Below are 26,110 nucleotides of genomic sequence, written 5' to 3' on the forward strand. Positions count from 1 at the left end.
ATTAGATTCAATCTACTTTTGCCACTAATTTTCGGCACATAATCCCATTCCACTCATAACTCTCATAAGCCCAACTAATACAAATAACTAGGTATAATGCGCATTTAGACAGTGGGGGAATAATATAACCTTTCACTTAATTTGTCTGTATTGACATTACGTATACGTGACACACGCGTCAGCCTAATCGAAAGAGAGCGACAGCGAATAGTGAGCTATTCCCACAAGAGCTTGGTGTACTATCCAGTGTGTAGTTATTTGTTACCTATTTATTAAATATTAAGCTTTTCACATCGATGCACGTTATGTGTGGTCGAAACATCTATTAGCAAAATAAACATAGAAATAAATGTTGTTTCAAACAAACATAGGTCAAAGTTCGCAAAGGACCGTTGGAAGTGACCCAAAGAATAATTGATAAGCGCCCAAATTGCTCCACACATCAATCATCAACGTATGAAAGTTCATGAATGTGACAGTAATGTGGACATAAACATATGTCGCCGGTCAATATAAAGATAACAGTTCTTATGTTACACATGTCAATGCGATAATAATAATGTTTACGGGACGGCGTTACGAGGTCGGCAGTAAAATCAGAATGGCTCGTATCGTACTGCTACTTACTTATATTGACGTCTGGTCACGTCTCATTCATGCAATACGCTTAAAAATTGCTGAATACTTTACTACGTTCTGCTTGAATGGGGACTAAAAGTAATGATCTGCTTTCAAGAAAGAAGTTACATAGTGTGTTCTTAAAATTAGATCTTAATTATTTGTTCTATATAAATATAACCACTTAGAACAATAAACACATGTATTATCTAGCGATTTGCACGCTCATGCGGAATTGAATACCTATACTAGTCGCTTTATAAATTGATTCAATTCCAATTCAATTCAAACTACTTGCGATTATCAGTGTTAGCGATATTATACATTTGAATAAACGCGGTCGCTTAATCGATGCCTATATTCAAATAATTCACATTTCAATCACTTCATAATGTTATTGAATCAAAAACACACCCATTTATAAGACAAATGACGCATTATATTCTTAGCAATGTGCAATTGTGCACAAAAGGTACTAAATATATAACTACATACATTGCTAAACACAGAGTAATCCTGGTTTACTGATTGCTTTCCAAAACACTTTCAGAAACTAAAAGTCTAACTTCGGATCGGATGATATTCTCTCCAAGTTTAACGTAGTTTTGCCTTGGCCTCATAGGTCATAGGTGTATTATGTACAGTCGCCATCAGATATAGCGGAGCGGTCAAGGTGCTCACAAATATCTGAACACGCCTCTATTATCAAGGCGTTAGAGTGCGTGTTCAGATATTGTGAACACCTTGGCCGCTCCGATATATCTGATGGCGACTGTATATCTACTTAGAGATCGATTAAAAACTGCCAGGAAGGAAATGTACTAAACGAAGTGCCTCTAGCATTGTATGCTGTCATATCAAACTGTACCTACCTACATAATTGACATCATTACAACAATGATGTTGGCATATGCCTTCGAGCAACACCGGCTTCCGACACGTCGGAAGGGAGGGGCCCAAGCGATATCTCGCCGTACAAATCTTTCTGCCATTTTTCGCGGGGGGAAAGGTGCACACAGTCGCATTTCTCACACACTTACGTACAAAATCCAATCTGTAATGACGACACAAATACATAGAAAATGACACACGTCAAAGACAAATCTTGCAAACCTCGATCTCTTTTTATGTACGGACAAGTGACTAGTGTCACAACACGCACACTAACACATTTTCGTTGAAGTATGTCATTGTATTCTGAGAGATGAAAAGTCGGATTTGTCGCTCGACCGATCCGCAATTTGTACTGAGCGAGCAAAATCGATAAATCCAACAATTACTTGAGACTAAAATATAATAATTGTATTTAAATGTAATTTAACGTATGATATGTAAAAAAAAAATTACATGTGAAATGTAACACTTTCTTTTTGTAAATTTGATGTCCCCGACCTCTTTTTATAACAAAAAACCGAGCAAACAGGCATTTTTGTGCAGCAGTGTTCACGCGCGCGTCTGGACTCGGTCTAGTGAAAAATCCAAGTGCAACTAGTTTTATTACCCGCGCTAGATTATTTTGACGCACTAATCTTGTACCTCGGCAGAGGGGAAATAGTGCGAATGCCGCCTCCCTTCCGTGTTGCTCGAAGGCATATGCCTAATACATCTACATAGAGTTCGTATATGTACCGAAATAAACTCTGGCTATGTAGAATAAGTCTTCTAAGACAGATGTCACATTTACAAAATATCTTGTAACCGTTTGGATGCACAACATATTTGGGAACTTTATATGGTATTTCATTGAGTAGTCCACAGAATACCCAACAAGTTATACCTCTAGTGTGTCACTGACAGATGGTTTTATTGAGCGGCGTGTTTTAATAGCTATACTCTTGTTGGTGTAGCGTGCCGCTTTTAGGTTTAGTCTAGGTTTCTAGTTCCGCTTCTTGACTTCCTTGTGCGATTGATACTTAAACTTTTAATTAGGTACTTAGGGACTTTATGTATGAGTAATATACACAGATTATGTTAAATATCAGTTGCTCATTTACCTTATCCAATAATTAGAGCATGCATGGTAACGAACTGGACTTAATTCGCTAATAAAAGCATGAAAAGGCATACCCGTTTTTTTTAAAATTCAAAATTATGTAAAATGATGTGCAATAATTTAATCAGCATACATTTTTCAATAAGCAGAAAATACGATATTGATTAACATCGGAACGCAATCTTGTTTTTATTTCAAATCCGGTATACTTCTGGTTTCCTTTTATAATGCTATCCCGGTTTAGTCTAGGGGGGAAACCGCATACATTCACGTACCGGAATCGAGGATATTTCTTATATAAATTATAAGCACTCACCAACAAGAAACCAAACCTTTATAGATATGCAAAAAAACGGTAAATTATGTTTTTAATATAAAAATGTACAGTCACCACACGGGATTGTTATGCCATTTAGGGTTCTTGCTAAATTGGAAATTCTATAGCGTAAGTATTGAACAACCAATTTAGCTAGAACCCTAAATGGCGCAACAATCGCAGAGCGTGATGGTACATCAGACTAAACCAGTTTTTAGTCAGATATATTAATAGCAGAACTTTTTATGAAAGATCCAAAATTATAAGGCCCAGCTCTTTGCAAGACTATTTACTAGTAACTTAAGAGCACCTCGGAATGGAGTTAATTTGAACCTAAGGTCCTGTCTGGGTTCCAATTTGATTGAAACTTCATTTTGTATAAAAATATCCCATATTTTAGCCGCAAAACGTCTCAGCGGTCATCGGTAGGGTTATTTAGTCGCAAGACAACACTTTTAGCCTGTGGATCCTGATTGGTAATAAAATATTAATTAAAATATACATATAAGATACAAGTAAATAATTTGAGCTGTATTCATCAATGAGATAATTTCTAACGGAACAACTTTAAAGTGAGACAACTTTAAGCAACGCAAATACTTATACAGTCTGTATTTTAGCTGTCCAGAAACATCTAAACTTCATTTTTATTGTAGATCGAAACGGGTTATTGATCACCCTATGCGGGTATGCTTCAATCATCACCAAGGCTCATTCATTAAAGGATAAAGAGGCTAGCCGTCCAGGCACTCTGACTTGGTTGGGGCACAATTCAAAGTTGTTCTTGACATATTCAATATAGTATGTTACGTATATTAAGTCGAAAAACGCCTCCTCCTCCTCCAAAGCCCTATCGAAAGCTCCTGATGACACTCCTCGGTACGGAGTGAAACATGTCGAGCGTTTTTCGACTTAAAATACGTGAGTGACCCGTTCTTAATATATTTAATAGTTTAGTGACATAGCTGTGATATAAATAAATCCGTGACTACGGGATCTAATAAAATAATGACAATTCGTCGGCAAGTTCATCACTCATAAAATCATCTTTATAGACTCGGGGCTCGGTAGTTAGTACCGGAAACGATGATATCTCACAAGGACGACATCCTCATTACGCACCTAGTACGTGCTCTCGCTACCTTTATTAACGGTTTAACGACAATGCCGGAAAATCACTGGATGTGGATGTTTTCTTACAAGCTTTGTTTAGTTTCACTTGTCTCTATGTAATCAAATCTTCCAACCTAAATTAGACTCACTTCCCATCATTCGATTGGGCTGAAACTTCACATACTTATGTAAGGTGGGTAATAAGTAAATATTCTGTCTTATCGCTAAAAATCCAGTCCAGACAACCTTTAGGTAGCATGAAAGTTAAGTACTTACAATTTTGAACGGCAAATGCAAAAAAAACGGTTTTAATGCAACATGGTACCATCGAGTTGATCTGACGATGAATAGCCGGGTCCGCACAGAGCGAGCATACGCGCGAGGCAAATTCCTCGCGCACAAAACGGCCAGTGTAGACATGCCTCGCGCGTATGCTCGCTCTGTGTGGACCCGGCTAATCAGCAGTTTTATCACAGCAGCTTTATGTCTCACCGGGTTGTTGATGACGGTCTGGAACAGCTCCCCGCCCTGTATGGAGCGGTCGAGGCGCTGCCGGCCGCCGGGGTAGCGCTCCAGCAGCAGCGTGTGGGTGAAGAGGCCACACGTCTGACGAGGCAGCACCATCACACCTCTGTGACGGAAGCCGCGCCGTAACCTGAGTAACATTTGTTTCATGTTTAATTCGATACATTAAAATAAAACTATTGAAACGGATTATATCGCGTATATTGAACTCATACTATATCCCGACGTCACCCGCTAACCACGAAAGCTGTAAAGGGTTCGAAACCTCGGGATGTAGTATGAATTCAATATACTTACGCGATATAATCCGTTTCAATAGTTTTATTTCATGAGTAACTATCGCGGTAGCCGAAAAAAATATTAGATAAATTAACTTTTGAAAATGAAACAACGTAGTGGATACGTTAATTAGCACTAACCCTAATAGGATTTAAACTTTGTTCAGAAATTAAACTTCATACCAATAATTTAGCAATTAACTTTATTTTAACAATGGTGTGTTTATATGATTTTCAGAAATTTGTAACTTGTCAATTCTCATTTATGTCATAACGAATCGTTTGATCTACGTTTATATTACAAAGGTAGGTCACACGTGGGACACGTTCCATAATCACGTAAGCATGCCATTATTCCGACGCGTTTTTATATTTACAACGGAACAACCCGAGCAACCAAAACAATTCCCAAATCCCACTTGCGAAAAAAGCGTCACGCGCTAACAGCTAATGTTTTTTAAATAACTTGGCACTGCTTAGCTGGATTTGTGACCGCAACACAAATACAGTGAAACCTGGTTAAGTGGGACCTGGATAAGTGAGAAACCTCTATAGCTGGGACTCATGGTGCGGTCCCGACACTTTAGCACTGAATTACCTCTGTTACTGAGAAAAAACTAACCTCTATAACTGGGATTCGTTGTTGTGATTTTATAGTCACATTGACCTCTATAATTGAGACAGAGAGTGTATTTTACCTCTTTTACTGAGACTATATTTATAAGATTACATTTTCCTAATTGTTTTTTAGAATTTTATAAGGAATTGACTTCTGTATCTGAGATAACGTCAATCTATGACCTCTCTAACTTGGACTTCATTGAACAATTTCCGTATTCTTACTAACTCTTAGTCTATCCACAAAATTCCGCATTTGCCTAATTGTGTCTAAACAACTTCAAGTTTGATTTAGTTAGTTTATGTAAGTACCTAAAACTATCGTAATGAAAGCTGAAATTTTGATAAATAACACGAAAAAATATTTTTTTATTTATTAAATTTCTAAGACGCAATGAAGTCCGTATCAAAATTAATTGAAAAAAGCTATCCTTTGGAAAATCATTCAAATTAAATTCAAAGAAATATTTAAACAGACTTAAAAAATATTTAGGGATAAGGATTATTTTACCTAAACATTTAAAGATATTTACAAAATACCTTATTAACCACCTCTATAACTGAGATATAATCCTCTATTCTCACCTCTATTAATGAGACCCTCTGTAAATGAGACAGAAATTTATTTGTACCTGGCTAACTGGGAGCCTGGGTAAGTGGAAAACCTCTTTAAGTGAGACAAATTTGCTCGTCCCTTGAGATCTCACTTATCCAGGTTTCACTGTATTATTACGTTAAATAAAAACGTCCACTCGTCCAGTGATATTTTTAAAGGTCGACAGGCAGGTAAGATTACCCTTTGTATCAAAATATATCAAACGTAAGCCCAGAAAACACTAACAAGGGTTAAAGGTTTAGCAGTTTCAGCGGAAAAATAAAAAGGGTTGTCAGAGCACTCAACAACGACTCTTTTATACAACAACGGCATATTTTTAGGGATAACAAATAGGGAAGGTCAACAACAAGACAATCTCGAATTAATGACGTACGTCATTCCAACTGCTGGTGCTGTTTCGAACAAAACGAACAGGCATAGCTTTATATTGGGGCTGGAGTAATTATAGATTACGCAGGAGACAGGCAGGCAAGCGTGTCCTAGCGTGGAGGCCTCGTTCAAAAAGACCAGATCACAGACCTCCAACAAGATGGGAGGATGATATTAAAAAGATTGCAGGCCCACTCTGGAGGAGAGAAGCAGCAAATCGGGCTGCTTGGAGGATATTTGGAGAGGCGTATGCCCGACAGTGGGAGCATACTCGCTTAGGAAGAAAAAGACGCAAGAAACTGACAACTATTTCAGTGTAAAAGGGAGACCTCCCTATAAGCTTTGGAAAAATATATCTAAATACCTACTACAAAAGTAAGGAATATGTATTACGGTAATTTAAACCAACGCGAAAAGCATTGGACAAATGCGGCCCAGAGAAATATTTTCCAATATGTTAAAATTGTGAGTGATGTGTCATTATTGCAGTTATTAATTCCATATATTTATAGACCGGGAGATAGTGACACATTTTACTGGGTCATTTGTACCAGTATGGCGGTTCGTCAGGGGTCTAAGCACGTAATGAAGGAAAGAAAAATGATGGTCATAGAGCTGGTACCGGCGGCCCAAGCGCGTGGGCGTTAGTCGAACGTGTCGGATAAAATACGAGTGTCGAACGATTTGTTCCACAAAAATCCTCGTATTTTCCGATAGTCCATAAAAAAGAAGTAGGCGGTAGCGTAATGCCATACTTCTCCGGTGTGACTTACAGCCCGCCATACTGAGGCGAACACATTAATTTAAAAAAAACAATTCAACCATTTGTGCCAAGCTAATTTTTGCACAGGTGATCATCGTCAAGCAGCCATTCATGGACATCACCATGCCATACTTTTCGGACGGTTCCAAATGGCCGCCATACCGCCGCAAAGGAGTTAATTTTTTTTTATTTGCTAAACGATTTGTACCAGTATTGCATTTAAATTTTTGGAAAGTATTTGATAAAATGTGACCGTTATTATAATTGCCATACTTATAGTAGGGGGAAAAAGTGCTGCCATACTTGAAAAACTTATTTAATCGACACGTTTCAAAAATACGACTATGTATACGTAAAATAATTTTTTACAGCATGGCATCATCATATTTTGTTTGTTTGGATACAATTATACCTAAAAAAAAATATTTCAGATTATAACTACGGGGCGGACGACTGTGAGACTTAAGCCAAGACTTAAAACAAAAAACAATTTTTTGACGATTTGTACCAGTATGGCATTTGGATTTTTGGAAATTATATGATGCAATGTGACCATTATTATATTTGCCATACTTCTAATAGGGGGAAAAAGAGGCACCATACTTGAAATAAAATAAAAATATTGTACACATTTGCCACCTCCTACAAGTATGGCATTATGAGATTTCCATTTATGATCACACAGTAAGTCTTGAAAAAAAATTACAAGATGGTACAAATCGTTTAGCAATAAAAAAAAATTAACTCCTTTGCGGCGGTATGGCGGCCATTTGGAACCACCCGAAAAGTATGGCATGGTGATGTCCATGAATGGCTGCTCGACGATGATCACCTGTGCAAAAATTAGCTTGGCACAAATGATTGAATTGTTTTTTTTTTTAATTAATGTGTTCGCCTCAGTATGGCGGGCTGTAAGTCACACCGGAGAAGTATGGCATTACGCTACCGCCTACTTCTTTTTTATGGACTATCGAAAAATACGAGGATTTTTGTGGAACAAATCGTTCGACACTCGTATTTTATCCGACACGTTCGACTAACGCCCACGCGATTGGGCCGCCGGTACCAGCGCTATGACCATCATTTTTATTTCGTTCATTACGTACTTAGACCCCTGACGAACCGCCATACTGGTACAAATGACCCAGTAAAATGGGTCACTATCTCCCGGTCTATTAGTTTAAAATCTGTGCTACAGAATTGCATACAAGTAATGTTTAAAGCGTTTTCTACTAGCCTACTTACCTCTGGGACTGTTTTTGTCTACATAATGAATAATTCATAATGGGGTTAATAACCCGCATATTGATATATAAATAAAATAATATTGCATAAAAATGGTTCCAAGAATCTTGGAAGGAAACAAATTCTATAGCCACTCACATGATTGATATTTTTCAATGACCTCTATTATTATGTGAAAATAAGGGTGACCGCTTGCAACTACAGTCAGGCGTGTCTCACTCCGCGATTTAGTCGCTTTGCTACAGGTAGCTAAAAGTACATCCGTTCGACCCCAATTTTGGGGTTTCCCATAAGCCGCGCGTGGCCCTGTCGCCACCTAGCGGCCATATCTGTGCTGATCGTGACAGACGCGTTTTGTTAGAGAGTGAGTCTTCTGTACCTAGTAAGTACTATTATTTATTCTGTGCTACAGTTGCATAAAGCGTGTGAGTGGATAGTCTGTGTATGTTCTTATTGCGTATTTATTCTCACTGAGATGTTCGCGTAGTAATAATATCACTACTGACATCTTACAATAAGTCCCAGTAGGTAGAATACGATTGACTACAAAACGTTAGATATAAAAAACCGGGCAAGTGCGAACCGGACTCGCGCACGAAGGGTTCCGTACCATAAGCCAAAAAAAAAACGGAAAAAATGCAAAAAGAAAACGGTCACCCATCCAAGTACTGACCACGCCCGACGTTGCTTAACTTTGGTCAAAAATCACGTTTGCTGTATGGGAGCCCCACTTAAATCTTTATTTTATTCTGTTTTTAGTATTTGTTGTTATAGCGGCAACAAAAATACATCATCTGTGAAAATTTCAACTGTCAAAATCACGTTTGCTGTATGGGAGCCCCACTTAAATCTTTATTTTATTCTGTTTTTAGTATTTGTTGTTATAGCGGCAACAAAAATACATCATCTGTGAAAATTTCAACTGTCTAGCTATCACGGTTCGTGAGATACAGCCTGGTGACAGACGGACGGACGGACGGACAGCGAAGTCTTAGTAATAGGGTCCCGTTTTACCCTTTGGGTACGGAACCCTAAAAACTGTCAATACGTCTTTATTTATGCCCATCGGCCCTAGTAATTAAGATAATTTTAATGAGAATTGTGACACTCGTAGTTTAAATAACACTTCTCAATTCGTTTCTACACCACAGACACAGATAAGACCTAATAATAAACAAAAACAATCGAGTAGACCCGAATATCATTGAATAATTCTAAAATTAGTCCGACATGTCTTCAACAATTTAATCAGCTTACCGAAATGGGTGTCAAATGAAATTATTACACACAATTGCTTAGTCTAATAAAACATGGTCTTCTCTTCCCAGAGTGACACAAGCCTACGTCACAATAACATTGCTACTTTATATAGCGCTATCATATATTATCATATAGCGCTGTCGCATGATGACGTAGGCTTGTGTCAGTCACGTGACCACGAAAAGACGGGAAGAGAGTACCAGGCGGAGTATATTATTATACCATGACAGAATTGATAACTCTGACGGCTCACGCTTTCCTTGTAGGTAGTTTAGGAAAACAATAGTTATTTGTTTTACAAGGGGGCAAAGTTGTTTAACCGCTCGTGCTAATATTGATACCTACCCGAGCAAGCGAAAGATTTCAAAATTGAACCACGAGCGTAGCGACCAGTTCGAAAAATGGTCTCTTGAGCGTTACGAAGGTTAAACAAAATCTGTCCCCGAGGGAAAAACAACATTTTTCACCACACCAACCCGAAGCAAATATTAAATGTAAAATATCAAACAAAATCAAATCCAAATGAATGTTATTAAATATTTATCATCCAAAATCATCATTTAAAGTCAATTCTACCAGCAAACATAAGAAAACAACTCAAAATTTGCATTTGATTACTTTGCCTCACATGTGAATAAAATGCAACTTTGCCATCAGTTTTTGAAGAGCAAAGTAAGCCTTTCCAAGCTGGTGTGGTGAAAAGTAAATTAATCGGCACGCCGTGGTTTAAAGCGTAAACCGTCAAAGGTTTAATGAGCTTTAGTTGGTATTATATGACGGAAAGTTTTGCAATTAGCCGAAAACAGAGAACCTAACCTTATAATGAGCTGTCTCATTATATGGATAGACAATGTGGATGTTAGTATGCGATTACAGAAAGTTAGATTTATTATTAGGCTAGGTTTATGGTAAGGGATAGTGATATAAATGGGATACCAGTTTAAAAGAATTAATTTATTTTTATTTTTCTGATTTATCTAGTTTCAATGAAAATATAAATGTTTTAAAACATGCATCGAAAGCATCATCATTACTTGTGCTTGTAACTGTTTAATCAGCTTACCTAGCCGGCCTCAGATGCGGGTACTCCTCGGTACTGGTGACTTTCACGTCCCACACCTTCCTCCAAGCTTCATACAGCGGTTCGTGTACCGGGTACACACCCGAATGGTGCGGCGACACCGAGTAGCACGAGTTGGTCGGGATACCGTGTGACAAGGCGAACTGTTTGTTGAGCATCATCACTACTTGTGCTTATAATATAACTGTTTAATCTTACCTAGCCGGCCTCAAATGCGGGTACTCCTCGGTACTGGTGACTTTCACGTCCCACACCTTCCTCCAGGCTTCATACAGCGGTTCGTGTACCGGGTACACGCCCGAATGGTGCGGCGACACCGAGTAGCACGAGTTGGTCGGGATGCCGTGTGAGAGGGCGAACTGTTTGTTGAGCATCATCTCGGATTCCAACTGCGACACGTTGTTGTAGAGATGCGGCTGCTGATGGTTCCACATGTGGCAGAACCTAGGGACCAATGCAAATACCAATTAATATATGGCTTTAAGTTTAAGCTTGTCGTTCATTGGACAGATTATGTTTTATTGTCGTACGCTGGAGCATTATGTGTATCAGTGATGAGAAAATGACGTAAGATGTATTATTGGTAATGGGATTTAAGTACTATCGTATATTACTATGTAACTAGTTATACAAATGAAGTTGGATTGCGATAGTAAGTACCCAGACAAAATTCAGAATTGTCAGGGTGACGTTCACGATCCTTGGTATTTGGGCAATCGTAATTTTAATAAAATTTTTGTTGTTGCGTTTTTTAACTTTGTTACCAGCGTTATTTTTATATGTTAATTAAAAGTGAAAAAGGATGCTTCCTCGTTAAAAGCCTCATTAAAGTTAATTTGCTAAAGTAAATGAAGGAGGTGTAACTCCATCCCAATCGGTCTTCATTTCATCTAAAGAATTCCTAATCTTCTTAAGCCATGTACCAGTGCGTCACCGTCGCGAATGGATATCCCTTTCCTTGCGAATTATAGGTATTAGATTATGGCTTTCGGTTAGGTTGTCTAAGTCACATCTATTTTTTTAACGTAGAACAATATAGCAATTAGTTTTATGGAGTTTGTAAAATCGATACAATTAATAAACAAATAGGTACACGCCTTTCTATGCTTGCAGAAAATATTAAAGCTTCAAAATACGTAACTAGCTATCGTTTTAATGAAATTGAATTGACACCTGTCACTGTTAACTAATGTATTAAAGTTAAAATACACTATTTGTAATAATATTTTGATGACCTTCTAAAAGCCCGGCAGACAAGACATTACATATATGATGAAATTTGACAAGTGATTAGCATATCGGGCAACCAGACAGTAAAAACCCCTACGAGTGGCGCTAATTAGAAAAAATATTCAATCTTAGTTGACACATAAGATTTATTGACAGTGTATAAGTGTCATATAATTGGGCGATCCTGCAATTGCAAAAAAGTGTTTTACAAAATCGTTATTGCATTAAAATCGCAATCCATCAGTCAGTATCACCTTTAAAATTGATCAAAGCAATGAATCTGATCCTGAACTATCACATTAAACAAATCGCACTCTCAGCATACAAGAGATAAAAATTAGGCTCATTCAAAAAAGTAAGCTTCTCTACGCACAAACGATTGTCAATTGGATCAATTTATAGGCAGGTTGGCATTTGGCATGAGAATTTCGTTTCGAGTTTCGAACAAAACTGGGGACATTCAAAGCCTAAATCAAGACGAGGCTGAATCATAGTCATATACGTCAAGTTATTATCCTTGGAATATATTATAGTACGTAGTTTGTCGACTTAGGCCACGCTCATACCCAACCTCGGCGACGAATTCTACAGCCTTTGTGTAAAAGCTGCTTTAAGCGAAATTAATGCAAATTTGCATGAAAACACAAGCTCTGTGAACAGGGAATCTTATGAGCACAAACGTCGCAGCAATATTTTAGTTGATGCTTCACTACTTCTTTTTCTTCAGCTCCAAACAATTGTTTATTCAGTAGTATTACCTACTCCTATAAGCTCTTTTTAAAACTAAGAAACTAAGTCGTTAAAATATAAATATTTTTGGTTATAATATATGGTTCAATAAGTCTACTTGAAACTTGAAAAATTATAGTGAGGCTATATTTGTTGTTAAAGCGTCAATAGAAATACACATTCTGATAAAATTTCAACTGTATAGCAACAACGGTTAATGAGATGGGCCCGCTGACAGCAAGACCGACAGTGTAAGCTTAGTAATTGGGTTCCGATTGTCACCCTTCGGGTACGAAACCTTAAAAAGTTTGTCTGTTGCAAAACATTCCAAAATGTAAACTTTAATAGTTTCCTGGAGATAGTGGCCCAGGCCGAAAGCACTATAGAATATAAATTTACTCGTATCTTCGAGAGCCTCCTCGCTCAAACTCGTCCATCTATAGCAAACTTTCTTGCCTCTTCAATTGTGAATTAACTACAACAAGGTACGAACTCGAGAACTAATAGGTAATTTATAAAACAAATTAAGATATTAGTATTGTGAGAAACACCAAATGTTATTAAGACACGAAGGTGATAATTATCTATCACCGTAATTAACAATCACGTATCACACATAATTACGAGGGCCACTAATAGCGGCAATAGCTTAATATAAATTATTGTCCATTTACGATAACAACTGGCATTTATACCAAGACAGACATTTTAATACACGAGTTAAATATCTTCTGGAAGTAAAATTTCACGAACAGAAATAAAGAGTTAATAATGGTGTAAAATGATACTAAACAAATAGTAAAGTTTTTGCGGTCAGCCCGCGCTCCGCTTAAACCACTCTGAGAAATAAATAAGGTTTTTGCGTCCTGAAAAGTTGGCAACGATAAATCAAAATGACCGTAGTGACGCAAAAGTGTCACAGGCTAGGTTTAGTTTAGTTGGTTGGTAGTTTTTGTCGTAGTTTGGAGCTCGTTTCAACTTTTGTTGCGGTATTGTTTTATTTTGTAGTACATACTGAATATATGTATGTTTTTGTATGCGGGCATCAAACAAAACGCAATGCAAACACGACGACACAACGTTCTAGCGTGAATTCATCATCCGTTTTATCTTCTCTGTTATCTCTATTGTTCGCACATGTTTGACTACCCTATATCATTCGCGCTTCATAGTGCAAAGGGTACCTGAATCAGATGTGTTTTAGGGGTCATTTTGTTTATCGAGCTGTGTTGTCAGGTATCGGAGTTTAAGGACTTAAATTATGTACAAGTTATGCACTAATTTCAAACGTCGCATTAATCAATACATGACATAACACAATAAACGAAAATAATTTGTAGTGTCGGTATAAATAGGCTCGGCGAGACAACACAAAAAGTCGAAAGTGTATCGTAAAACATCGGTTTACGCGGACACATTAATTAAAAGCAGAAATTAAATCCCTTTGAAAGGCAGTGTCTCTCTTTAGACGCGTGTGTCACTTCTTTATAATCATAATCAACACCTCTGTGTTAATTAATAGGGTTTTTCGAAGTATTTTATAATCCCGGACGTACCGTAAAACATCGTCTAAAAATAAAACTTTCTGCCTTTAAAGATCTGAGCATTTCCGAAGCCTTTACTTGTAAAGAGGTATTTTATCGTTCAGAAATATTGCCTACGCCATTCCATCCAAGCGACCTCATTTGTTCTAAACCAAGGCACGGGCGGAATGCACAGGCAGTTCAACTATTTCTTACCGATAAAAGAATTGCCAAGCGCAAAACTTTTTACAAAAGATAAAGGTGAATATGCATTTATGAAATAACATACTTTTTAATAAAGTGAAAGACGCGTGTTACTCAGTACTATAAAACTGTCGGGAATAGGCATAAAGGGCCATTTAGCATAATGTTACTACACTTATCTAAATTATAAATCTGAGCGCGCGTGTTCAGTAAATAACACACAATACATTTATGGCTCGATCAACAATTCATGTAGATTTTGTGTTCCCTAATCATAATCCATGACACAAAGTAGGTATAGTCTCTTGTGAAATTGTTATTCCTACTTGCATTAGGTACTGTACTGACCACTTTAGGAAAATGTCCCCTAAATATACGTCTATAATAACCATAAAAGATTAATGCAGCAAAAAGACGTATCCATGGCAATAAAGTTTAAGAAAATAATATTTTACGAGTACATAATATTTCATATAGGTAAACTGTCATAATATATAGGTATAGGTTGTGCCGTAGTAAACACTGAAGTCTATAGTTCGTTTTTTTAGCATTAGAAAGAACTGGCAATCAGGTAAGTGATCTTGACATGTCTTTTAATTGAAAAACGCTTTTTAAATATCAAAAACGATTACTTATGAAAGCAGAAGAATATAAATGATCGTATTAGATTCATAATTGTTACATATTTGCCGTAACTTATTTTTAAAATGTGTTTTTCCATTAAAAGACACATCAAGAATGCAAAAAAAACGAAAAATAGGATGAATCTGAAATTCTGAGAGACCAAGAGAGCTACCACTTCCACTCCGTAGTGGACACTTGAGTGTTATAGAGGTCATCTTACCAGTTGAAATGCTCGCTTGTCTTGAAATATTGTTGAAACGCTTTCTGTTCGCAATTCTCGAGCACTGTGCCGTGGTGGCAGTACTCAGCGCTGAAGCCGAGGTTGTACCTGAACCCGGGCATCAAGTGTTGTAAGGCGGCCTGCGAGGCCTAATAGAGACCTACCACTTCCTCTTGAAAAGGGACACTTGAGTATAATAACGTAAACCTTACCAGTTGAAATGCTCTCTGTTCTTGAGGAGCGCGTCATCGCCTCGGTTCTCGAGCGCCGTGCCGTGGTGGTAGTACTTGGCGCTGAAGCCGAGGTTGAACCTGAACCCCGGCACAAGGCGTTGTAAGGCGGCCTGCGAGGCCAGGAGAGCTGCGACATCCTCTTCGTGGAGGCGAGTACCTGAATAGAAAAATAATTATTTCTTCATATTTGAGAATTGTTAAAATACACTCAGCGTCATGGAGATCGCACACCTTCGGGCGCAAGCGTTTCAAAGGCCGGCAATCTTCACAATTACTGAATCACGTAAACAATAGTACATTATTGTCGAGGCTCGGAAGTAGCTACTTGCAGGCTGAGGATTCGTTTTAAACGGACGACCTTGGGAGTCCGTTTAATTGAATCCGAAGCCAGCAAGTACCCTTCCAGCCGAGTCATATATAGTGCCTTTCTCAAAAATGGTGCAAGAAATATAAATATCATAGAAATATTTTACAAAAGCAACGTTCTTACATATATATTTTGACAGAAAAAAGCCCTTGCCGCCTTTTTATTTTTTTTAATAAAAAATAGAAGTGTATTTTTCTGCCAAAAATACGCCAACCTATTTGAGACATCTAAATAGTCGCGGTACTAATCATCTGTTTGGCTGTTTAATGGGCCTGTGCATTCATTTGATATGGTCATTTCAACTTTTTCAAGTTTGGAACTCGACAAATAATGGAATTTGTATGCAACATTGCAGTCCCAAAATCGAGACTGCAATGTTTTTAACTTTTTAATTTTTGACTGACCATAAACTACGCGCTTCGCGACCTATTTTTTAGACGGCAAAGTCGACTTTGCCGTCCATTTTTGAGAAAAAGAGATATAAGCTTAAAGGTTATTATAGTACATTACTACAGAGGCCGGGACGAAAGGGGTTGCCGGTCGAAGACATATAGACGGCCGAGCGAAGCGAGGCCGGATAGGTCTGAGCGCGGGCAACCCCATTTCCCGCCGAGGTATGTATAGTGCTTTTCTCAAACATGTAATGAAATAAATAAAATAAAAAATCCACGAAACCCAAGTTTTATTTATAGAAAAAACTAAAAGTAAACTACACCCAAAATATAACTAACACGTATGTATGCGTATGTTTTACACGAGTCGTGGATTTTTACTACCCGTATATTTTCATGTATCTTTGATTTTTTCGCCTTGTATCCGTCTGATTGTCGTTTTCGTCACATAAGTTTACATAGTCTTTCATGTTGATATCATGTTTCATATACATCGTTGCTTTATGCATGGAGTAAATAAGTATAATTTCCACAGTGTTGACGATTTTGTAGTTACTTTCATTTCTTTAAAATGTGCCACAAAACTGTTTCTGATAAACTTTAAGCCATTTTTCTTAGTTTCTCAAATAATAAAATTGCCATAAGCAGCCATATACATACCTACTTCGTCTTTGACTTGGCGGCAGAGGCAATAAGTTATTTAAAATCAATTCTGCTTACGCTGCCAATTCCAACTCCTACGATTACAATTAATATTAATTTCATTATTTTGTCGGAACTCATATTAAAGTAAAATAAAAATCAACAACGCACCATAAATCCAATAAAACAGAAATACAGAATGAAAATTTTTCAACTTTGCCACCATAACAATAAAAAAAAAAACTAAGCGTGTTTGAGTAGACCCTTTTACCGCTAAGGTTTATATGAAATATTTTATTTAAATGTTTTTATTTGTGTAGTTAAATTTATAATTTAAAATTATAGAATTTGGCTAATAATGTATTATATTTTATTATGTTCATGTTGATTTTATACAAATAAAACTGCAAATTATAGCAAACATTGTTTTTTGTTTTTTTTTGTATAGGCGTAGTGGCAGAGTGTCATTACGAACCATAAAGCAAATACTGCCTCTAGTTTTTTTTTAATGGCTGAATGCCACGATGCTGTGGCACAAATATCTGTGAAATGGAAATTAAAAAAGAGGACTTTGCCGGCCTAGGCCTGCAAGATTTGTATGAAATTCCATTATCTACCTCTTGTCCTAGCCGCACCTGAAACGTCATACTTCGCAGCCTATTATAAGGAACATAACCTCAATATTCCATTGCATGTTTGAGAAAAATTAGTTTTTAAATGATGTCAAATTGAATAAGGCAAAACTATATCACTAAGAGCTAATAGAATCGCTCAAAATCGCTCGCACCATACGAAAGCGTGCGATCTTCGTGAGGCCGAGTGTAGTTAATGCTTTCGTGTTTTTTTTTCTATTTCTTTTAAGGTCTTGGTTGGAGTCTGTTTCATATGTTACTTTATAACATTCTCGATTTCTAGAATAACAAAGTAGTCCCTTAGTTCCCTAAGATCACGTACATCATTTCACGGCATTCTTGATTCTGTATGTAACCAAACGCGACAAGTGACGCATACATAAACTGCAAATTTTCCATTACATATTATTTCAAATAACCTGTGATCTATATTTATAACAGTTATAATACCGTGGTGTTTAATAACAATAACAACGGACTATTTACTGGTATGCAAATATTAATTATAAACGCTTAGTCACTATACGTCAATACTCAATAGGATTACACATTGATTCCTAACGAAGTCGACTGCAGTCTACAGGCATCAACCTACCTTTCGTATAGACGGGGATATTAAATTCTCCTTAGAACGAGAATATCTAATGAATCAGTTCGCTCGATACGACGGTGAGGTAGCGAACTTTGACTTCGAGAATTATACTCTTCTCATACGTTTACCGCCCGATGAAGCGCTAAAAAGAAAATTCTAGGTAATATTTGGTATGTTCAGTTGAGACGTACGTAAGTTATTGTTGTATCTTCTGAAATTTATATTTTTATCTTTATTTATTATTGTGCCTACATTTAAGTAGTTTTGGCATGGCGGACGTTCGAGAAATCAGTGACGTTTAGTTTAGGGTAATCGGTTTGATGGCAAATAAAATAAGCCGTAAAACATATAGTTGTGGATTATTCAATGTTAAATAAAAATGAACCACCGCTAGAAAACCAACATTTAAATATAAAAATACGCATATTAATCGGTCCACTCGTTTAAGAGCTACGGTGCTATTGACAGACACACACATAGTATAGCGGTCAAACTTATAAAACCTCACCTTTAAAAATACAATAACCAAAGGTATTAGGTATATATAACAATATTAACTTATTCAATTTCAATTAATGTTTCAAGATATGCTTGGAACTTGTAAGTATGACTTCTGGTTGTTTAGTGCATATACATACTTAATTCTTAACTTTAACTTCTAATATGACTCTTAACCATCGGTATGTAACGTGATTTTTCTCAAGGGGTGGGTATCTACTATACGTGTACGATACGGTAGGTATGTCCGTGCGAATACAAGAAGTAAGAAGCTCAGGTTATCCAGGGTCCGAACAAAAACATTCTTAAGTATACATTAGAACTTATACTTATTCCTTGCTTGATCTTGCCGCCTTGTTGTGTTGAGTTAGAATAAGAAAATCCCGAATGTTTATTGGTGTACAATGTTAATGAGATTCATGTTTGAGGAAATGAAATTTCTTTATATCGTTATGATTAAAATACAAGATGGCTCGAGGCGGAACGAGGGAATCTGCTTATAGATAAATATGTAAGTATAACAATACTTACAATTGAGTCGCTTAACTTCAAACTCGGGTAAATCCATCTGTCAGATTATGCGATTTTGGTATTAAGAAAAGGTAATAAATCCCCGCTATCTCAAAAACCGCTTCAGTTATCTCTGTTCCGCTAGGTCCGCCCAGAAGTTAATTCTTTCTGTCCCCCATTTCACTTCATAATTCCATAATAATTCCTTTGCTTTTCAAGCTGTTAGACTTTGGAATTCTCTGCCTCTTGACCTAAGGTGCTCTCAGTCTCCTAACTCTTTAAACTCCATTTCTTACTGGTTAGTCTTTCTCTTTGGCTGTCACTATGTATGTATGCATACGTATTTATTTATGTATGTATATATAAGTATGTGAATGTATGTATGTATATGTATTTCTTTTTTATTTGCACGGTAATTTGTCTATTTTCTGTGTATTTAGTGACAGTTTCTTGCATTTGCAACTTCTACTGACATATGTAAAGAGATTGCTTTTTACCGATAAGACTGCCTAATGTTTACCTCTGCTTGTATTTCTGTTTTCTTTTATTGAGGTGTACACTAATGTGTGTGTGTGTGTGTGTGTGTGGTGTGTAATTGTATTGTATTAGGGTATATATTTGCTGAGAGGGTCGAATGGATTTACCCGAGTTTGAAGTTAAGCGACACAATTTATGGTATCTACATTAAAAATTTGCCAGAAGCTTTGAATAATAATTGGCGTTTGTAATATTTGAATTGGAAATATATTTTAATATTGGTTAATGCCAAAAAAAAATTAACCTAATTTATGATTTCAATATGAAATGTATTTTATCAAAGGTTATTAAGATCATACCTAATTAATCGAACGTTCACCAAATATCGCTCAACCTCGCATACGGCTACTTTTTATCATAGGGAGTTAGCTAGTGTCTTTCAAACATTTGTCCAATGTAAATAAGTGCCATATACTCGTATAGTATCGGACGTTACATAAGTATAAACTAGCTCAAACGGAACAGTTATCGGCCTTACCGTGCACCGAACTCCAGCTAAATAATACCCTACTAGCTTAAAGTTTCAAAAGTCCCAATTGCACTCGGAACCGTCGAGAATTGTTCGATACAATTAGGTGTGGTTTCGATGCACTTTCATATTAATCCGTCAATAATTGGTAGTTTTCATGCAAGTTGCTGCAATGGTAGATTATTACCGTACGTAACTTAATTGATGAGATTCCTTTCAGGCTTTATTTCAGAAAATAATACTTGTAGAAAACTGATTTCAATCTTTCCTCTTTACATTAACTTTGTGTTATGATGATTGTTATGTTATCTACCGTTGTGTGTGTTTGTAGGTAAACACACACAACGGTAGATAACTAAAGAAAATTCCAAATGACGCAAAATCAATTTTTAGTGTCCATTCGATAAATAAGAAGGAACGTTTTTTCTTAATACAGATTCGAAAATAAAGCATATTAACCTGTTACAGTCCCAAAGGAAAGAGTATACTCAAATGTATGGAGGGCGTCACTGAACAACATCATTCATACATTTATCTCATTCTGCCGCATAAACGCGTCCTGTTTGCCACTATGTGAATGCAATTTGATTGCTTTAACACATATTCATATCAATAAATCTGCTGTTACCAGGTAATTTATTGTATTTAAATTCTACTCTTTTTTGTCGGGATATACGTATAGCTAATTCCCAGTCAAGCCAAGCCACAGATTAGGTTAAGCAATGGCTGTTCGCAATGCCTTCAAGCGGGAAGTAGCGGATTTCCGATAAATTCAATGTCGTACAAGGCGTAGACAATTAATCCGCTTACACTCATGAATGAATGAATGAATGTGGCGTAGGTATAGAACTTGCTATACTGACGTTTGCGGGTGTGTTCAATGATACTACCTCTTCATTGAGTTAATCTTAAATTCTTCTAATCTACATTTTTACGAAATGCCTGAATTACAATACTGGTGGATACATGGATTGGAAGCTCCAGAAGGATAGATACGCCCGTCGTTCCCATAAAAAGAAAACAATTCAGGATTTCAAGTATTTCCTCTTGATTATACAAACGGACTTACCTCTCTCTCCCACGTAGATGTCGTCTATGTCGACTAGGATGGGACGACGACGAGCGGTGGGCTCGAGGCTGAGGCTGAGCTGGCCGTGGCTGAGGTAGCTGAGCGCGTCGGGGAACAGCAGCCGGTGCAGCCAGAACTGCAGCCCGGAGCCGAACAGGCTGGGTGTCCGGACCGTGCTCATGTATGGACTCACCTCTTTTGCCAACGAAGATATCGTCGATGTCGACGAGGATCCACCGCTCGAGGCTGAGGCTGAGCTGGCCGTGGCTGAGGTAGCTGAGCGCGTCGAGGAACAGCAGCCGGTGCAGCCAGAACTGCAGCCCGGAGCCGAACAGACTAGGTGTCCGGACCGTGCTCATGTATGGACTCACCTCTTTCGCCAACGAAGATATCGTCGATGTCAACGAGGATCCACCGCTCGAGGCTGAGGCTGAGCTGGCCGTGGCTGAGGTAGCTGAGCGCGTCGAGGAACAGCAGCCGGTGCAGCCAGAACTGCAGCCCGGAGCCGAACAGCACGCGCTGGATGCCGTCCAGTCGCCCATGGTCTTGTATCGCCGTTGCTAGTGGCAGTCGCTCTTCTGTGAAAATATGAAGTTATAGTCATCTCGCTATGTGCTTCTCATGACAAACATATTGTTTAGATACCTACATACATTGGTATACTATTAGGTAGGTAAATCGATGAAAAGAACACAATATAAGAGGTTCCACTCAGAAGACACAACATTCCTGATCTAAAAAAGCTGAGGTGAAAGAATTAAATGAAATGGCACCGTCATTTTAGGTCCAAAAAGATTTCTTTGGTATAATGTATGGACTCTCTAAAAGAAGAATCATATTTTAAATAAACACAAACAAAAATAATAAACATATAGATATTTCAAAACGAATTCAATAAAGCAAAACATTAAACAAACTAAAACTGCATTCAACTGTTTCCTTATTGGTATGCAACCTCGTCTAAAGGGCATAGGTATTTTGCATATTGCACGAGTATCTACTAAACTTACAGCAAACGTTTTCTTTCTCTCTAAACTTTGACAATAAAAACAATCAAAGATGACTGCGACAAGTCGAATAAACGTTGAGTACGTACTTATTCTAATACGTTTTTGACGATTGTTTGAATTCTCGCGCTTTTTGCTGATACTGTGAGGGAGCAAACACTACGTTAGATTTACTCAATTAAGCACATACAAAAATTCACAGATTTAATATTAACACAAATTCTCATCATCATTGTAAAGAAGCCATTTGAGAACTCATTCATATTTGATATGTGTTGACTTTGTATTAATCTTTATTGCAAAGATTTAAATATGTATGGCGTTATTCATACAAACGGTACAAGCCTTAATTTGCTATTAATCGTTTGTATTAATATATATATCATTTTGACTTCTCTATTTGTAAGAAAGGGAGAAATGTAAATTAACTAATTGAGGTTTGTAAAGTTTTATGAATAAGGGGCTTAATTATTAAAATAAAGGTTACAAAGTCAACACAAATGAAATATCATATAATTGAATTAGGTCACAAATGCACATACATACATAGTACGAGTAGGTATCTTAAGTATAACAGCCATTTCTTAAAAATATAGTCCGTCTTTTTAGCATTAGAAAGAACTTCGCAGAAGTTCGCTTGTGGTTCTAAATCTGGCACTTTTAGCGGTAACAATTTGAAGTAAATTATATGTATTGACCATGCTACATTAGATAATTCAATAATTATTAACAATTAACGAGCCTGATAAAAACTACACGCTTGCTTCGGCGGAATTCTTTCTAATGCTAAAAAAACGAACTATAGGTAGGTAACTACTATTCGTAGATACCTATCGTAAAGCCCCACTTGCTATACAATAAACATACAATAATATGCAAAAACGGGCAACCTATATAAAAAAATTGCACTGGATATCATGTCTAATAATAGGTATGCTATGCATGTATAATAAATGCAATTGCTTTGTTAAAATGAACATTTTATTGCGAGAACTTTTAGTAGGTATCTCATTTGCAAGAGTTTTAATACAGAAAGTCAGTTCGCTCGCTTCCAAAGATTTTAATTTGGTCGAAGCGAACGACTCGTGAATATTTAACACGTTTTATTTGCTCGTCCGGAACGTTGCGTGCGTTCCGTTCCTGTTATGATTTTAATCCTTTTTATTTATATAACAAATGGGAACAAACGGCTGAACAAACGACATAAAATAAAATTTGGAAACGTTTATATAAGCCCAATATAGGTTTTATAATTTGAGCCTTCAGCCGTACAATTCTGTATCAATAATAAACAAAATACAGTCAGGTACTTTGGCTTTTCAGCGTTCATTTAGCGTGTACGTTTTAAGTGCCTATATCTAAATGAACGTGTACTCTGTTGTAAAGAATTCTCAAATTCCAATAAAATATACGCGCCCCTTCTCGAGAGGGTAAAATTGCCCATCTGGTATTTCGTTTTATCTAACACATGCAAAAACAAATACATTACAAACGGAGACAATGTGCCTTAAATAATACGAAGTAGAAAGGATGGTGGCATTGTACATTGTTTATGATATGCTGAATAAGATGAACCAGAGGGAATCCAAAAACGAAATTCACAGAATTACATACACGATACTTTTTGATTAAACTTATATTTATGGTCGAGTTTTGAACAGTTTAGCTAGTTAACTGGTTAAAGATGACGTTAGGATAGCAACTGCAACTGCATAAATTTTCGCTGTCACTATCAATTTCCTTGAAAAACATTAGTGACGGATTGAACGTTTTAATCACGACAGTTATGCGGCTACGAGCGTCACTCATTTTCGCAATAGTTATGCATCTCCAGTTGCCATCTGAACGTCACCTTTATTCGACAATGCTATGGCCATTATTTTGTCCTAAAAACGCAAATGTTTGAGATAAAGAAGGAGGAAATTATAATTTAAGAAAAAGTGTGAAAATCACGTCTTTTTCTGATTACCATAAATATACACACACACAACAACTATTATAAATAAAGTTTCTCAACTAATAGTCACACGATACTCCGCAGCGCTGCATGCTGGATGCACACCTATCAACGTCAGCCTGTGTGACAACCCGGGGGCTAACTAGGTCGCTTGAAAGAAACGTCATGGTGTCAGATGCAGCGCTCAGGCGACGGGCTGGTGGACGAAATTGATGGTGCGGAAATACTCAACTATCAAAATAGTCACGGTAACAAATCGCAGGGCTAACTAGGTCGTTTAAAAAAATCTCCCAGCGGACGGTCTCGTGGAACAAGCTGTTGGCGTGGAACACCAATAGTCTTCAATTCAAAAGTATAAGTATAAACATACCGAGTAAAAATCCGAAGGGGTTATTCGCGGACGGTCTAGAACGCAAAATTACTAGTGTAACATTTTGCCTATATCGCTCTTAGTCTACATCGAGAACGGTCCAGAACGCAAAATGCCTACATCGTTTTCCGTCGTTTTATCTTTACTTTAGCGATGTCGACGGAGTCCTGCTGCCGCGGGGCTCCTATTCTGTGCGGTTTGGCCTTCGGCCATTTGAAAATAACTAACGATCCTAACCTACCTGTGTGATATAAAAAAGTGGTCATTTTGCGTCATAGACCGTTCGCAATGTAGACTAAAAGCGATATAGGCAAAATATTGTAATAGTCATTTTGCGTTCTAGACCGTCCGCGACTATACCATCCGAAGGGCTAAGGAAATCGCTGAAATGTGTTTTATGACAATCAGCTTGTGTAAAATTGTACCTAAATGCAGGGGGGTGGGGGTAAATAGATAGCGTATAAAAGGAACCCTTACCGCTCGCGCCGTACTCGTTCTGCCGCAGCGCCCACGCGACGGGCTCATAGGTGGAGCTGTTAGCTCGAAACACAGTCCAGTGGTCGCCGGGCAGAGCACCCCAGGCCGTCTCGCCCGCCCGCGCCAGTCGCAGCACCGGCGACGCAGGGTTCAACGTTGCGTCCTGAATTCAAGGTATAAAATGAAAATCGAGACTAGTAAAAGCTGTACGGGTGAAATAAATACATGTCACACAAGTGATGAGTAACTTCCTTATTCATAAAACTTTATATTGCAGGATTTATAATTCGTTTTTTTAGCATTAGAAAGAACTTGCAAGAAGGTAAGCGATCTAGATATGTCTTTTAATTGAAAAACGCTTTTTCAATTAATCATAAACTATTACTTATGAAAGCAGAAGAATATAAATGATCGTATTAGATTCATAATTGTTACATATTTGCCGTAACTTATTTTTAAAATGTGTTTTTCAATTAAAAGACACATCAAGATTGTTTACCTTATTTCTAATGCTAAAAAACGTACTATAGTTACATTACGTTTTATCCCTTATTTTTTTTTTTTTTTCTTACAAATACATAAGTCAAAATGACAGAAAAGACAAACTTCATGCCAGTGACGCGTTTATGAATAACGCGATATGTATGTACGCAATATACTGCCGCTCTAAAAAAAAATCACAAATTAATTGCACTCTGTTAGTAAAGCCTAAAAAAACTCTCTTAAAATGTTTTCATATCAGAAAACCTGCGCCTCGTTTAGTTAATAAAACCTGCAATTTGCGGTTATGAAAAAAAAATCACGATGTATATATTTCTACATTTTTTAACTAGTTGGATGCTTAGTTGGATGGTAAAGTTAGGAAAACAATATTATACCTAGGTATGTATCTTGCTATGCAAAGGGGCTCATAATTTGTGCTTGAAACTTGACGCTTAAATGCTTAATTATTAATAAGCGCTCTTGAGTTAAGCCCTCTCAAACACATTTTCGTCTATTAATGTAAGTGTATACCTATCTCAAGAGAAATTAA

The 26,110-nt window shown here is 37.2% G+C and overlaps 1 protein-coding gene across 1 annotated transcript in view; it reads right to left on the reverse strand.

The window, feature by feature from the left end:
- LOC134665919 (bifunctional heparan sulfate N-deacetylase/N-sulfotransferase) overlaps window positions 1-26,110 on the reverse strand; it is a 153,572-nt gene that overhangs the window by 20,054 nt on the left and 107,408 nt on the right. The window contains exons 5-9 of the mRNA XM_063522977.1: window positions 25,078-25,240; window positions 21,638-21,844; window positions 15,538-15,715; window positions 10,994-11,239; window positions 4,533-4,695 (exon numbers count right to left, since the gene is read on the reverse strand). Of these exons, the coding sequence (XP_063379047.1) occupies window positions 4,533-4,695; window positions 10,994-11,239; window positions 15,538-15,715; window positions 21,638-21,844; window positions 25,078-25,240 (957 nt within the window). The remainder of the gene's footprint in view (window positions 1-4,532; window positions 4,696-10,993; window positions 11,240-15,537; window positions 15,716-21,637; window positions 21,845-25,077; window positions 25,241-26,110) is intronic.

The sequence above is a fragment of the Cydia fagiglandana genome, chromosome 7, assembly GCF_963556715.1.
Source record: "Cydia fagiglandana chromosome 7, ilCydFagi1.1, whole genome shotgun sequence".
Lineage (NCBI taxonomy): Eukaryota > Metazoa > Arthropoda > Insecta > Lepidoptera > Tortricidae > Cydia > Cydia fagiglandana.